This window comes from Condylura cristata, unplaced genomic scaffold (genome assembly GCF_000260355.1).
Source record: "Condylura cristata isolate star-nosed mole 26May11 unplaced genomic scaffold, ConCri1.0 scaffold00020, whole genome shotgun sequence".
Taxonomy (NCBI): Eukaryota; Metazoa; Chordata; class Mammalia; order Eulipotyphla; family Talpidae; genus Condylura; species Condylura cristata.
This window is the reverse complement of record NW_004567121.1, coordinates 23,209,542-23,226,368: the sequence shown is the minus strand read 5'-3', so window position 1 is coordinate 23,226,368 and position 16,827 is coordinate 23,209,542. Positions and strand designations below refer to the sequence as shown.

General features: G+C 39.2%; 1 protein-coding gene across 2 annotated transcripts in view; it reads left to right on the top strand.

Moving 5' to 3' along the window:
- The window catches only part of TTC27 (tetratricopeptide repeat domain 27), a 107,084-nt gene extending 97,319 nt beyond the window's left edge, over positions 1-9,765 (top strand). The window contains exons 17-20 of one of the 2 annotated variants that reach the window (XM_004686307.2): positions 185-382; positions 1,616-1,727; positions 5,445-5,545; positions 9,528-9,765. In XM_004686307.2, the coding sequence (XP_004686364.1) occupies positions 185-382; positions 1,616-1,727; positions 5,445-5,545; positions 9,528-9,650 (534 nt within the window). In that variant the 3' untranslated portion in view covers positions 9,651-9,765. Of the gene's footprint in view, positions 1-184; positions 383-1,615; positions 1,735-5,444; positions 5,546-9,527 lie in introns of those variants that run through there. The other variant, XM_012727680.1, reaches the window with a different exon arrangement.
- The last annotated feature ends 7,062 nt before the right edge of the window (positions 9,766-16,827 follow it).

Sequence of the window (16,827 nt, the reverse complement as noted above, 5' to 3'; positions counted from 1 at the left end):
TCTCAGTGACTTCTGTTTTTAAAAAAGTGTAAAGGGGGTGTTCTAACAGGACTTACAAGGCAGTTTATTGTCGTCTTGTTGATAAAGGTTGATGGTTGGTTGCTCTTTGTCTTTTTTTTTTATTATTATTATTATTACTGTTTGCTTCTTTCTAGTTTACTGGTCTCTTCTGTATGTTTTCGAGGTCCTTACAATTCTGGTCCGGGCAGTGACTGATGGGATGACCGATCGAAGCGGAGATGTCGCCACCAGCCTCAAGGGGAAGCTGCAGGAGTTATTTGGCAGAGTCACTTCAAAAGTGACAAATGATGGAGAAATCTGGAGGCTGTATGCCCAGGTATATGGAAATGGGCAGAGTGAAGAGCCTGATGAAAACGAAAAAGTAAGTCCCTCTTCTTTTGTAGTGGAGTTCCTTTTTTTCATGGCTGGAAGAATTGTGTAATAATTTGAAAGATAAGGCTAATATGCTTTTAATTTTCATTCGGGGCCTTTCAACACTGAATGGTGGATGGTTTAAGATTTGTCGGCATTTATTTCCATGGTTTTTTTCTTTTATATCATTCTGTTTTCTGCAAAAGGTTCTTCTCTAAGCTGTGTTCCTAATGGAACTGCAACAAACAACTGGCTCGTGTTATTTATTTACTCCATACCCCTTTTGGCAGGTTCACTGCTGAAAGACTAAGGTAGATTTGGTAGGTACAAGGACGGAAGAGTGTTTAGATCGGTGATGAGGGAAAAAAGAAAGAAACAGGATAAGAACATTGGAGGAGAGCTTTTCAAGTCTAAACATGAAGCACAAAGGTTGCCTGCCCCTCTTTACAAGTGCATGGAACACGGGCTACACTCAAGTGATGCCTTTAGCTTCTTATCTTAGAACTTAAAGGAGACCCAGAGTTTCCAAGGTAGAAATAATTTTTTGTGTTCTTTACAGAACATCCACAACAAATCAAATGAACTCCTTGCATGCTTGGAATTCACCACAGTACAGCTACTGAGTGGGATTCTTAGTCATTTTCACCTCCCTTAGTCTGGCTCCTACCATGGCCTTATTAGCCCAGAGAACATACACCCCTCCACCCCACCCACCCCCCCACACACGCACACACTCCTTTCTGACCTTCCGTTTCTTCTTGATTGATGTGTTTTCTTGCATAAATGGAAGACTACTGTGAACTCTGATCTGTGACTCCTCCTCCAAGAATCTACAAGGATGGGTTGTGAAAAAGCATTTTAAACCTCTGTGAGTTTACACACTTACCAGCAATTCTGTAGTTATAATCAAGTTTGTGCCTCATTCTCAAAAGAGGTCTCTTAAATTCATGGTTACAAAGGATAAGGAAATATGTATGCTTTTTATAGATTTCCAAACCTACAAAACCTTATGTCTCTCTTTATAGTGTAGTGTCTCTGTGTGGGTACATTCACTTGATTCTTTTACTTGCTTATTGCTGTGGGGTGTGCATCTAGTTCCCTTCTTTGATGAGAGTAATAGAGACTGCTTTGTAGCACAGATCCTGGTTTTTCAAGTTGGAATTAGTTCCATATGACTTCCAGGAAACAGTTTTGCAATGTGCATTCTACTTGGTATTCTGAATGTTTTTCTTTTTTTCCTTAGGCATTCCAGTTTCTCTCTAAGGCATACAAGTGTGACACACAGTCCAGTTGTTGGGAGAAAGATATTACATCATTTAAGGAAGTGGTTCAGAGAGCCTTAGGACTCGCACATGGTATTTGGTACAACGTTTGATATTCATGCCATATTTTTATGTACTTCTACTGTTTAAAAAAGGATTAGTCAAAAGTAAAGTTCTTCTATCTATAACTTCAGATTAGTTCATTATGTTGAAATCATTGTCTTTAACAAGCATTTATAAATCAACTAGTATCGAATAGACACTTTAGCACAATTAGAAGAAATGAGAGACTTAAGCTCTATTGGAATAAGTGACAGGCATTAGAGACTACTGCAATAGTGACATTAGAAACTTAATGTGAAACGCCTTTGTGACTGCATCTGGCCATCACACCATCTATTGTGTTGATATGTAGTTGGAATGTTACCTTTTCCTGATTCATTCCTTCCTTTTAAATTTATATTCATGAAAATGTCATAGATATCTAGAGTACATGACAATATTCAAGAGCTGCGGTATATACAAAAGAAAGGAATTTATGATCTAATACCTATCTTTGGGGAATTTTGTAAGTGATATTTGAGGAGACGAATGACCCTACATATAAAGTTGTATGCCTATATGTTAGGTAAATATATAACCATAAAACCTGTGTTTAATTATTGGCATCAGTGAAAAATAAACCAGTTACATTTAATAGTGCATTTTTATATTTGTATTTGAATTTGGGTGTGAGGCAGTTCATATAGAGTAATGCAGCCACAATGTTCAGAGCTGAATTATAAGGACTGTGAGACATCCTAAAGTCCTTCTCTGACTTCTGCAACTAAAAGGGAACCAGTGAGAAGAATGTAAAGGGCAGAGCTCTCAACGCGCAGGACCTAAGTGTGGGAACGATTCGCTGACTGTGGGTAAACCACTTAGCTTCTCTGAGCCTTAGTTCCCTCGTTGGGTAAAATGGAGATAATACTTATCTATGGTTGTTAAGAAAAATAAATAAAACATGTTAAATACTTTACAGTATCTCCCACACATGGTTTTAATGTTAATCCCTTACCACCTTATGTTCCTTCTCGGGCAGGGGATCTGAGCTATGTGATAAGGGACTCAGAACTGAAAAGAGAAAAACAAAGACCAAGGATAAAATTTAACTTGCCCCTAAAGAAGTCACTTGGCATTTAAATAATTTAGAAATGGGCTTAGTAGTTAATAATTCTACTTAGGGCCTATACTACAGTTGACAAAAAAGATATAAATACCTTTTTTCCTGAACCACCTTCTCCATTACAGATAAGGCAGAAATGTTAAATGTTAAGTCTGTAACTGAAATTCGGTGTAGGAAAGGTTGGGCGATTGCTGAGAGGCCAGTGATGGGAGGGCTTTGGTGGTGGGGGGGAGCTGGAATTTACATGGCCTGTGCTAGTTTCCTGGCAGGTGGGCTCAGAGGAAGTTCAGGTTTATGCCCTTGGCCTTTGTAGATACAGTACTGTGCTTGGGGAAGCCCATGCGAAGGTGCATTATGTGCATAGTTAATAGTAGGCTGCAATTAAATTTGAAGAATTTACCTTATCTACTTCAGCTTGCCAAACCTGAACGTTTCTGTGAACAGCTGGATCTGTAACAGCCCAAGCCAGGACACTCTGTAATTACCAAGAGATGGCATTAAACCTGTCAAGTAGAAATATGTAGAGTAAAAAACGACTCTGAGGAAATCTTTACTTTGCACTGTAAAGTTGGTTTTAAAAAGTTTGGCACACATTTTTTTCATGGTGTGGCTCTAGGCCGAGCCGCACAGCAACTATTCACTCGCGTTCCCTCCGGCTTCAGCAGATGTCCCTGCGCCATCCACCACGTGCCACGCGCGGGTGGGTGCATAGCTCTGGTTTCTAGTGGTGCTTTAGATTTGTGGAGATTAGTCTTTACCTTTTCTCTGTTGCTTTTGTTCACCTGTGCTCTGTGGAAGAATGAGCCGGCTCATTCTGTTCTATTATTTAGCTTTACACCCCCCCCCCCCACTATTCTCCACCTCTCACGATTCTAAAAGGAAATATAACATTAAAAAAAAACAAAAAACACCTAATTTATTGCCTGTTAGGTGGCTGTGTTGCTGTTTTTCAGAGGAGCCAGGCACTTCAGAAAGTCAGTAAGACATTGCAGTCTCCGCGTGGTGTGGAGACCTTCCTGGGACACTTGTCACCGTGCCCCCGTTTGGGTTGCCTGCAGGGTGTTGTGTGCTGTTCTGTTTTCTGGGGAAGGGTAGGCAGAAGTCTATTCCCTTTTTGCCAGCCAAGAACTTTCAAAAATAATAGCTAAGTATCTAAAAAAAAAAAAATAGCTACACCTTTTAAATGTAGTCTACCTAAAGCGAGCTCTGCTTTCTTGGATGCCGATGATTTGAAATAGTAGGTTATTTCTCGTGTCTTTCTCAATCTGTCATGCCTTTTGGAAATGGAATTGAAGAGGACGCCTGATGGCCTGTGTTTGTATGTTTTGTTCTATTTTTGTTTTTCGTGAATGGAAATAAAAAACTAAGGAAGAAATCACAGCTGTTTCTGATATAAGTAAGTGGATCTTAAGCAGTTTAAATACCTCAGGCATGACAGTTATAACTACATGGTAATCCTCACGGTCTCCAGGTAAACTGCTGTATGAGATTAACATTTCCAATTACCATGCATTCTCTCAGTCCTTCCCTGAGATAGCTAAAGCTTAATTATTCTTCTGAACTAGGAATGTCAAGCCTAGTTCATGGTTCTTACTAGCCATGGAAGATGTCATTAACTAATGACAAAGGTTTTTGCAGGCACAGGCAGCCTCCACCAGCTAATCTGAGTTTTTGTGCAAAACTAGAGACATTTTCTAGGATACAAAGTGAACTTTTCTAGGATACAAAGTGAACTTTCGTTGTCTAGTTGCTTAGTGTAGTTTTAAAGCTGGGTCTATTTTGATTTGCTTGTAGTGAACATAATTTTTTGAAAGATTTATTTATTTATACGTACAGATCTGGGGTACAGGCCAGAGGTGCAGGGGCAGGGAGAAGATTTACCAGAGACAGAGTGGGGAGCAGAACAGGCAGATTGACAAAGTACACTGCTGAGGGGAACAGTGGGTGAGACAGGAGTGGTCTGCTGTGCCATGCGGGTCACCTGAGGGGCCTAGGATCGAAGTCACATCGAAGTGGCTTCGGCTCGCTTGCAGTGCTGCATCCTAACCCATTGTGTCACCAGGGAGAGCCCAGTGAACATAATTTTAAGGAAACAAATTAGTGGAGGAGTAATAGGCATCATACTTTTACAAATATCTTCACTTATTCTTATAAAACCTTAGTAGCTGGGTCTTTCACCAGCGTGGATTATGCCACCATCAGGAATTCCAGTTCTGTAAAATGAATTCCTCAGAATGCTGGAGACAGAGGTGACTGGGTAAAGTGACTTCATCCTCTCACCTGTAGGGGCCTGGTGGAGTGGGAGGCCACACAGAGGTGCTGCTTCTGTTTCGTCCTTTCTGGGCACCTTGCCTGGTTTGTTTAGTCTGTGCGTGTGTGTGTGTGCGTGTATGGAGGGGGGGTCTCTTCCCAACAATGTGTAATTTAGCAAAAAATCACCTATTTTTCTCAAAATCCTCCAGATAGCAATAAAAAAAAGGGAGAGAATTATGTAATATTTATTAATCCTTTTTCCAAAATAAAAACTTCATATATAGAAATATTGCTAAAATCTGTTAATGTTCTAATTAACTAATTGTTTTTTTGTACCTATAAATCACTACTGCCAACTTTAATGAATGTTTTTCTCCATGTTGATCTTTCAGTGGCTATCAAATGCAGTAAAAACAAATCTAGTCCCCAAGAGGCTGTGCAAGTGCTTTCTTCCGTTCGACTTAACATACGGGGCTTGTTATCTAAAGCAAAGGTGAGAGTAAAAAGTGAATTAATTAGGATTGTGATTTTAGCTTTGGTCAGCTTGTAATATAGTTTAGAGATCAGCCCTCCAATGGTTATTTTCTCTGGTGAGGATGTTCTGGGCCTAGTGGTTAGATCACATGAGTAAGTTAGAGCCTGAAATTAGCATTTAGATTCAAACCTCTACTGCTTTCTTTAATTTAAATGAAAACAGTGCTCTTCCAGTGCTATCTTTTCCCAAAGCTAGGCATATATTTTGGGTAGCACTGGGGAAACTTACACACACTGGTAGCACTAAGGCAAACTGTTAAATTAGTATACATTTATTCAGTGCATATTAGGAGAAGTGTAGCTAGCACATCAAATCTACACTTTCATAATAATATTGCTTATTTTCCATTTAATGTTTTCCTTAGCATACTTAATTAAGTGAAAAAGTTGATCTAGAAAAATATGGATTTGATAAAAATTTTAAAGTAGTTGGGAAAGTAATGCATATACTATCAGTTTGTAAATCCTGTTTGTGGACGGGCATGTGTGAAAATCCTCGTAAAACTTTTTTCTAGGTCTCTACCTGTGACAGATTACACAGGGTACAGTCTGGGAAACCTGTGTTAAATTTCCTAGGTGCTTCTGCTCTGCATTCAGGTTCACATTCTACCTCTTGAAGCAAAATCTGAAGCAGTAAGACTAGGCACAATTTAGTATCTTTTAAATCTTTACTTGCCATCATAACTTTATTGTGGGTTACAGATCAGCTTCAAATTGTAGCTCACTACTGAGGGCAAGTTTGTAGCAAGTTAAGATTCCTTCTAGACATAGATAAAACCCTTTCCAGAATATGCCTTTTTTAAATTGCTTGACCTTTTCATATCAGGGTGTCATCTTTGCCTCTTCAGATTATTAACTTGCTTTGCTTCCTTCTTAGTATGCATGTGAGGTTTCTGTAGTCCGTAGGTTTCCATAGTCCACCTGAAAGATCCATATTTCCTGCCAGGTTGGTGACACAACTTGAGGATGATGTGTCTTGGGAGGCCACAAGAGCCTTCTCAAGGAAAATCTACTTAGGGCTTCCTGGTTTCCAGCCGATCACTAATCTGCCCATGGTTTTCAGGTTTTTTCCTATTCTTCAGGTGTGCTCAGCTGGTTCCCTTATCTCCATGCAAATTTTTTTTATAAGTTAATAATTTTATATTAAGGGTACTTATGTGACTTAAATAATTTTGGCTGTGTAGTTTACTGTCTGTCCTTCAATATTGTAATAGATTCCCAAACATTGAAAACAAGACCTCAGAACATGTTTTTTTTTTTTTTAAGATTTATTTATTTATTTATGCACACAGAACTGGGGTACAGACCAGAGGTGCAGGGGCGGTGGGAGGATTCACCAGAGATAGAATGGGGAGCAGAATAGTCAGATTGACGAAGTACACTGCTGAGGGAAGCAGCCAGCGAGACGGGAGAGGTCACTGTAAGGTGTGCTGGGCCTTGTGGGTGGGGATCGAACTTGCACTGAAGCAGCTGCGGCTAGCTTTGCAGGCTAACTTTGCACCACTTTTGCTTCAACCCATTGTGACACCAGGGAGGGCCCGACCTCAGACCATTTACATTTTGTTCTCATTAAATCTAGGACATTCAAGATAGGGAAAAACAGCTTCCCAACATCTTCTTTGAAAGCATCTTTTTGTATATGATGTTTAGGAATCTCTAATTATGTAGTAGATCATATGCCTCTCGATTTTTTAGAAAATAAAATTTTTTCTAATGGGGTTGCTTAAATGAATTGCATTTAAAGAAATAAAGCTTCCTTACAAAACTTATAAAAACTGAAAATTAACTGTTACATCGGTTGCAAATGGCTTGATTTATGAGAATCTTTTGCCTTTCTTGCCAGAACAGCCCCTAGGACCTAGAGTCTCACCTAGGTGCATCTGGTCAGCACTCCAGGGTAGAGTGACTCCTTGGCCCCTAACACCCTGTGCATTTACAGTGGGCCAAGAGGGTGCCTGGTTGAGAGCCTGGACACAGAACTAATTCTACCACTTAAAATCTAGGGATCCTCAGCACACCGTTCATTCTTCTGTGCTTCATTTTCTCTCTGCTTTCTCCATATAGTTAAGTAATCAGATTCATGGTGACTTGCAAACATTGTAATTTTTAGTAAAACAAAATATGGTCTGTAAGTCGAAGTTATTTTCCTAAAGGTATTTTCTCTCCTGATCACATTGCAGCAGTTTCTGTGACATTTTGTTAGAAAATGCTGAGCAAAGTGTGACTACACAGTAATGTGAGAAATGTTTATTAAACAAGTTTGGAGTTCTTCAGTGAATGCTCTTTGCTCTAAAAAAATCACTAGGCACAACTCTAAGCTTATCCTACCGATGATACCATCACTGAAGATATCTTGGTACTTTCTTTTAGAATAGCTGTCAGGACGATTGTCACATACCCCCATTATGGTAGTGATGGCATTTTAATGCTAACTTGATTTTTGTAATTAGTCTTGTAGTCACATCTGATGAGAAATATATATGAAAAGGTGAGTAATGTACATTTCTGATTACATGTGCATGCACAATGCAGTCATGAGTTCCTGAAGCTGATTTTCTTGGGTGCTGGTATAAGCTCCATGGGCACTTTCTAGAGAGTGGTAGCATTATAGTTAGTCCTGGAACAAGCTCCCTGAGGTGAGGAGCTTACGGGTACCGACTCCCTGAACACTGTGTAATAACTTTTGACTACCCACAGAACTTATTAACTAACTGTAACTGTTGACCGGAGCCTTGCTGTTATCATAAACAGCCAATTAACATATGTTTTATATATTACATACTGTACACTAACAATAAAACAAGTCAGACAAAAGGAACTGGTATTAAGAAAATTCACAACGAAGAGAAACGCCATTTACTGTACTGAACTGTATTTATCAATCTTTTAAATTTGTCTGCACAATGAAATCACCTGCCGGAACATCCATCACTATTGTTTTATATAACACACATATATGTATATATATATATAACTACTGTGTTATATAATGCAATACACTATAGATGTTATTTATATTAGTAATACATTTTCCAGTAAACTTATTGGGAAAAATCCATGTGTAAGTGGCCATGCAGTTTGCATCCATGGTGTTCATTGTCTTGCTGTATTGGAGCACATGACTGCGTGCTTCTTGAGGCAATTCCTTTTCGAGAAAGAAGGCACATTTATTTTTATTTTGCTGGGCTTTTTTGTTTTTGTTTTTACCAAATTTTGATCATCTTTGTGGCCTCTGAGTTTTAAGCCATAATTAATTTTTATATTTTTAATTTTTAGAAAGATTTTATTTATGCATACAGAACTGGGGTACAGGCCAAAGGTGCAGGGGCGGTGAGAGGATTCACCAGAAACAGAGTGGGGAGCAGAACAGGCAGATCAACGAAGTACACTGCTGAGGGGAGCAGCAGGGAGACAGGAGAGGTCTGCCACGCCATGTGGATCACCTCCAGGGCTGGGGATCAAACGGGCACTGAAGCGGCTGAGGCCAGCTGGCAGTGCTGCACTCCAAGCTGCTGCGCCACCAGGGAGGGCCCCATAATTAATTTTTAAATAAGGAATAAAATGGGTATGATTTTTACAAATTTGACTATAAAATTATGTTTATTTTGATTTGTATAAACAGTCAGTAGATCTGTTTTGTCTGGCTGAGTAGTGTCTGTTCATCCAAAAACTATCCCATGTTATTGTAATAATAATCATCTTCAAGGCACCCTTTTTGAAGAGCAGAGTTCATTTGGATTTACAGAGTTAAGCATATTGTTTTGATTTATTGTTTAATTGCAATTTGTACATTTCCAGAGTGACAGAACAGATATTACCATTGCTTTTACCACTCTTGTGGTGTTATTACAAAAAGGGATTTTAATTCTATACTTGGTATCTTTTATTTTAATGAGAATTTTCATTGTTTTGATAGTTCTGTTTTGTTCTTTATGTTGTAGCAACTTTTTACAGATGTGGCAAGTGGAGAAATTTCTGGAGAGATAGCTGATGAAATAGCAACTATGGATACTTTGGTAATGGAGCTCCAAGATCTGAGCAACCAATTTCGAAATCAGTATTGACCATCCTGGGAACAGTTTCTGGAAAAAGTGCTTTTGCTTTCTGGAACATAACTTATACCTGTGTATCTGAAGTAGAAGAATCTAATTTTTAAATAAATTTCTTTTTTATGGCTTACATTTTTGATCTTGTGATTTTCCCAAATGTTTTGAACTTTCTGAAGTACATTAAATAGGCTTAGTTACAGCTAAATTCAGTATTTTTATTATTCTTGAGGTATCTCAGCACAAAAAGCGAGAAAATTATATTTTTCTTTTTAGCATTGGGTTTAGACTCTCAGCTTAATGTGAATTAGATCATTCTTTGGAAAACTTCAGCCTAAATAGGAAAAAAGTACACATACTACAAGATTGTGGACTCATTAGATCAGCTGCTTTATTATCCAAAAGTGATAAAAAGGTAGATTGGGTGACAGAAACCTTGACACTTATTGAGGTCTTGTATTTTGTCAGAAAGATCTAGCACTGGCTAAATAAGAAATGTGGGTATAGTTTAATTACTAAATCAGGAAAATGCAAGAAAATACATGACATAACCCAAATATTGACTCCACCATTAGCCACTAGTAACCAGACTGGCCCTCCTTATTGTGTTTCCTGCCAGCTTTAGAGATGGTTGTTTAATAATATTATTATGGGTGAAGACAGCTATAAATGGTGCCATATTACAAAAAATGCCAAAGTAAAATGCCTTCTTAGTAATGTCTGTGGAGACAAATATTGAAGGCAGCAGCTGAGCTTAATAATCTTACTACAAAAGGCACAGTGAGTAATTCTAAGACCTGGCGTGGGTTGCTGAATTTTGGGTCCGTGTGTCAGTCATTTGATCCTTGATTTTCTCCATGTTCTTATTTATAAAATGTGAGTATTTTCTATTCCTTTCTTCTTTGTGAGTTTCAACTGCTGTTAGAAATTTAAAAATACATAATCCATCACTGTGAGTATTCTGAACCTTATACAGTCTTTAAGAACTTTTGTCAATGAATCTTGCTAATGAATGCTTACCCATGCTTTCTTTCCTTAACCACTGGGTTTCTAGTATCAGCCTTAATAAAGAAGAAAAGTTGGTTTTCTTCTACAGGGCTGACAATAACTGTGCGAAGACTAATAAAATGAGGTAATAGCATGAGTTAATACAAAGTGCCCACTCATCTTTTATGGAAACCATGGGGGAATAGCTGGGTGGATGGCTAGTTGGAAGGAAGGAAGGAACAAGCAAACGTTCAGGATTAATTCTTTGTCAACACCTCACTGAAAAATCAAGAGAAAATGGGTCGATTAATTCTGAAAAGGGCAAGGAATTCAGGAATCAAATGGAAGATTGAAAACTTTCCAAATTTTGGAAGTTTTTGGTTCTTTGGGCTCAAGGTAGAAAGGCATCAGTGGAGGGAAGAGCCGCAAACCTAGTTACAGCAGCGCCATCCCTGCCATCCCGGAAGTGCTGTGCTGAGCTGTCGCCAGGGCACCACCCTCTGCCCTTTTCCTCTTGCAGTGGTTTCACAAACGAGGAGACTGTTGGATGTCTTCTTTGTAAAGCTTGGACCTGTTAGTTATAGTTAATAATCTTAGGTCAGTGTTTGACATCCTTGAGGGACATGGGTGTGAGCTAGTACGGTAAAGTGAGAAAAGCATTCTATGAGAACCTCTTTTCTACCATTTAACACTTCATACTCAGGTTCTTGATTTCTTCATCTGAAATAAGTATGATGATAGTTGGGTTCTTAAAATCTCTTTTATTACTCAGCTATTACTACCATAGTGCACCCACCACACACTCACCTATATTCCACCACCACAGACTCACAGACTTCCTTTCTACTTTTTCCTTTCAAATTTATTATTTGTTTTTTTTTTTTACATCATTCTTCATTTTGTGCATTTTTTCATCTCAATGTAATCCCCATGGGCTTCCTACCACCAGTTCACCCGTGTACCATGACCACAGTCCAGTGCACTCTTCCCACCCCAATTCCAATCCCATTCCCCTTTCCACCCCTGTAAAATGTCTCTGGTTTATGGTTGTTTATTATTTTCATTTTTACTTTATTACAATTTCTTCTCTCCACCCTTCCACCACCACCCCCCATCACTTACGCTCCAGCTATGAGTGAAAACATCCAGTATTTTTCTTTTTTTCTGGCTTATTTCACTAAGCATGATCCCTTCCAGCTCCATCCATGTTGCTGCAAAAGGCATGAGTTTATCTTTTTTGATTGCTGAGTAATATTCCATTGTGTATATATGTACCACATCTTTTTAATCCAGTCTTCTATTTGGGTTGATTCTACATCTTCCCTGTGTTGTAAATAGAGAAGCAGTAAACATGGGGGTGCAGGTGTCCTTTTGAATCGATGTTTTTGTATCCTTTGAATATATACCTAGGAGTGGGTTTGCTGGGTGATATGGAAGCTCTATTTTTAGTCACTTGAGAACCCTCCAAACAGCTTTCCATAGTGGTTGTATTAGTTTGCATTCCCACCAGCAGTGCAGGAGAGTTCCTTTTTCTCCACTTCCTCATCAACATTTGTTGCTAGTTGTTTTAATATATGCCATTCTCATTGGTGTGAGATGGTTTCTAATTGTGATTTTAATTTGCATTTCCCAAATTACAGGTGAACATTTTCTCATATGCCTGCTGGCCATCTGCCTTTCCTCTTTGGAGAAGTATCTTTGTAGCTCTTCTGCCCATTTTTTGGGGCTGTTCACTTTATTTTTTGTTGAGTTTAATCAATTCTTTGTCACTGGTATTGTGTGCAAATATTTTCTCCCAATCAGTAGGGTGTCTCTTTGTTCTGTGTAGTGTCTCTCTTGCTGTACAGAAGTTCTTTAGCTTGATGTAGTACCAGCTGTTTATCCTTGCCTTCATTTCCTTGCTTTCAGTCTTAATATCTCTGATAGCACATTCATCTAGCTGCAGAGTCAGTAACACAGTATCTGTATAACAGTTATATTTTATTTACTGTGGGGTCTCTGGTGCTTCTCATTGATAAAATAGGATTTACATACTTGTTTGCTAATGCCTTTCATAAATTTCAACTCTGATCTTAATTGTTTCAGAATTATTGTTTTGCTTTGTCAAGTACAAAAGTGTAAAAGACATGATCCTCATCATTATTGAGTTCTCACAGCATGAACAATGGTGCTAATAGATACTAGTTAATTGAGTTCTCAATATAAAGTAGCTTTGTGGTATAACCAGGAGACAAAAGATCACAAATTCTAGAAAGACACAACCAGAATTCAAAGACTCATAAAGCTTGCATTCTTCATACTTGCTATGTAGGGCTAGAAAAAGCTTTCCATTTTTTCACTGATTTCTGTTTTCTCTTTCTAACAGCCAATTATTACAAGTTTGCCTGTCATTTGTTTATCTAGTTCTGCAAGGAGAGAAACTCTGTGGGATCTTAGTTAATAATAGCCTGTGGCCTTTTAAGATTAGTCATTTAAAATAAATTTTAATAAATTCTTCATTAATCTTTTCCAAAGAGGCAGCATAGTAAATGGGGACTGTAGCTTCAGAAGAATCGATAAAGAATCCCTCTTCACACCCAAACCCCAAACTCAGGAAGCATGGAGCCTTGGTGCTGAGTCTGGAGAGCAGAACCATGGCAGAATGGTGAGTAGAGTGGAAAAACCAGGATGGAATTTGAGGTGCTCATCTAGGGGTGGAGCTTGGCCTCCCCTCAACTGGCGCCACAGTGTGGTAATGACAACTCCAAACAGTGAAAGCATTGACTTAATTGTGTAGCAAGACGGTTTTCTTCATGTTGTGCTTGTTTCTGTTGGATGTACTATCAGTGTGCTATTCACAGCAGAAAGGTGAAGAAATTATGTAAAGAGTATGTGTAGTAAATCCCCCTACTTTCCAGACTAAATTCAGAAGTTGGGACATAAAAAGAGGCATGGCTAGTTTGGGCTATTTGTGACTATTTATCCAAATTACGGTAAGTCTGCTAGGTTAAAACCCTGGCTGAGTATGATGAAAAGTATTCATTTTTTTCCATTTCTGTTTTTATAACATCCACATCAATCTAAATCACTGTTTAGATAAGGTAACTTTACTGGCCAAGAGTGAGGAATAAAACCTGTTAAGTGGATGCAACACACTTCCTTTCTGCTGTTCATTCAACAGGCCCTATAGTGAAAAGGCAAAGAACCTTTATTCAAATGGTGGGCACCATGCTGTGGTGATACAGATGGATTTTTCACAACACGCAGAGGTGCTTATAAATAGATAGGTTTCAATCAACAAGTAGCTTATTCAGGCATGTGCTCAAATATAGTAGCTGCATTCATTAGACAGACATTTCCACTAATCCCAAGACTATACTAATAAAAGAATAATCCCTTATGGACTAAAGGTAATGCTGGCTTGCTTTTAACTCTTAGAGTCTTCCATAGATGAAGCATAATAATTGTAACTGCATTAGGTTTTCACCAATTGAACTATAAAGCCGAGCTTATCTTGCAATTTTTTCTTTTTTTTTTTTTAAAGATTTATTTATTTATGCATACAGAACTGGGGTACAGCCAGAGGCTCAGGGGCGGTGAGAAGCGTCACAGAGACAGAGTGGGGAGCAGAACAGGCAGATCAACGAAGTATACTGCTGAGGGGAGCAGCGGGCGGGTCAGGAGAGGTCTGCCACGCCATGTGGTCACCTCAGGGGCAGGCGGGGATCGAACTCATGCGGAAGCGGCTTTTAGATTCTCAGTGCTGTGCTTTAACCCGTTGCGCCACCAGGGAGGGCCATTTTTCTTATTTTTTAAAATTGTAATTTAGTGAGAAAAAGGTACTTCTTATTCTGGATGTACAGCTTGCAGCAAAGTCAATTTAGAAACTAATTACATATGTACATGTGTGTGTCATTATAAAGTACCTCTTTTACAGTGATCAAGTGGTGAATATCAAGTTTTTCTTGGGGCAAATTCTGATTACTTTAGGATAAACCTTGGACAATTTGTTGTTTGACAAGTTAGCATCCATTTTCAGAAGAGTTGCACACTGAGGAGAATGGTTGAACTTTCTATGTGCGCCTTCTTTTCCTTGGACTTGGCTCTGTGCAGTACTTCATTCCAAGCCAGATAGTCGGTTTGCTTAGGATGACACCAGTATTTTTCCCTTGCCAGTGATGTCAGATCTGCCTGCCCTTTTAATATCTTGACTTACAAGCTGCAGTAATCTGTGAGCCAGCAACACCATCTTTTGGCCCTGTGCCAACACTGTGATCTCCCAAAAGAGCCTTGCCATTGGCCAAAAACACATTAAGAAAGCATTCTTCTGGCGGGTGAGTGTTAGCCATTTTTGAGTCTTTGTGGTGCTACTGCCAGCAAGGGGGGGAGGGAGTAAAATCAGGTTAATGTCGTTAATGTCGTTTTTTTCCAGTCTGAGACTCAAATGAACATCATCTCTATTAGCACACAGAAATCATTATACAGTGCTGAGCCCAGAAGGGCTTCTTGAAGATGTGCTGCTGAGGCAGACCTCAACCTCTCTAACCTGTCAGTGATCTTTATGACAGAGATGTCATAGCAAGGTCAGAAGAGGCATATAGAAGTGTTTGAAAATAAAATTTCATAGAAACACTAGGTAAGTAAGAGTGTCTCAGAAACCTCCTGATAATAAGGACACAACCTTTTCTGTTGCTCAGATAGGAACTTGACATCAGTGCTGGTGGTGCCAAAGTATGGTGACAGTCGCCATTTTCATTGTGCTGCCTCTTTTCCTTGACTCTGGGCCATAAGGGCTGATCAAGGAAAAGATGGAAGAAAGAATGTGATCAATGTTTATGATGTGAAGGAGAAAGAAACCCCGTTCCTATGGTCAGAATTTATCAGGTTATTGCCAGGATAGTGAACAAGAAATAATGATAGGGAGGAGCTGGCGGAAAAACAGTAAAATGAGGATTTTGAATGGTAGGATGAATTCAGACCTAGATTCAGATTCCATCTTCACTGTGACCATACCTGAATCCTGAGGCTCTTGAGACCTCAGTTTCCCCATGTAAAATGCAAATAGCCTCTATGCAGACCAGACAGTTCTGTGGAGGTCACTTAAGATGAGGTATGTGAGGTATTTTATGAGTAACTGTGCACAATTAGTTCTTGTTTTCATCAAGAGAAAGGGGCTTTGTGGATGGGCTTTCGGGTCCCAGTCGCTGGTGGAGCCCCTGGATGGGGGCACACAGCATCTTGGTTCCAGTTTCCATAATCCCCTGGGAGATCATAACCCTGTGGCTTGAGAAACAAAGCTTCAGATTTTCTCCAGTCTTCTGGTGCCTTCATCACTCTGCTCCCTGAAATCTGTTTGGCCTATAGGATGTCTGGTGCCAGGGTTGATAAAAATTGTGGTATTTTTACAGCTGTCTGGCCAGAAAAACCTGCTTATGTCTCAGTAGTTCTTTACACACAAAAGACTGTATTTTAGCAACAGAACCAGAGTGTGTCGCACATACTAAATTGATTCTCCTGACCATAAGCAGAAGGACACATGATTTTTTTCCCCCAGGGAGATATGCCCAATTAATGTCTATCTTCTCCCTTTAGTAAGTTATAAAACTGTCCCATTTTATGTTCATTATTAAAGAATTAGAAAATACAAATAAGCAAAAGGGAAAAATGAAGTCATTCCAAATCATGTGTTATCCCTAGAGATGATAATCATGTTAATGTTTTCTTTCTGTCTTCCTGGTTTGTTTCTTGCACACACACCTGAAACAGCATGGGGCTTTTTAAATTTTAACTTAAGTGTTCTAATAAAGTTCAGGATAGTAGGCTCCCCTAAACAGGGAGGGGAGTGTTCAGAGCCAGTGTACAAATGGGGCTCCACATACCATACATCTAAAACTTGTCAAGCTAAGAAACTGTCCAATGAAGTTTGGTCAATGCTTTGACATGGACACGTAGTCTATTCTATTGGCTTGGAGACTATATTAATTGAGAATTCTCCAAGTCTGAGAATTTCAGACCAGTAGAGGATGGGAATGGTGCAGGGAGAGTTGGTCCTCCCTCAGCGACTTCTCTGCAGGGACTGTGTGATCACTGTAATCTTAGTCAGAATTCCAGTGGACTATAGAAGCATCCAGAAGGGGAGAAGTTGGGGGTGAGGACAAAGAGAAGGAGCACAAAAGGCTATTGGTGGACAATAGTTGGTTTGGTGACAGGCGCACTGGGTCATCATACC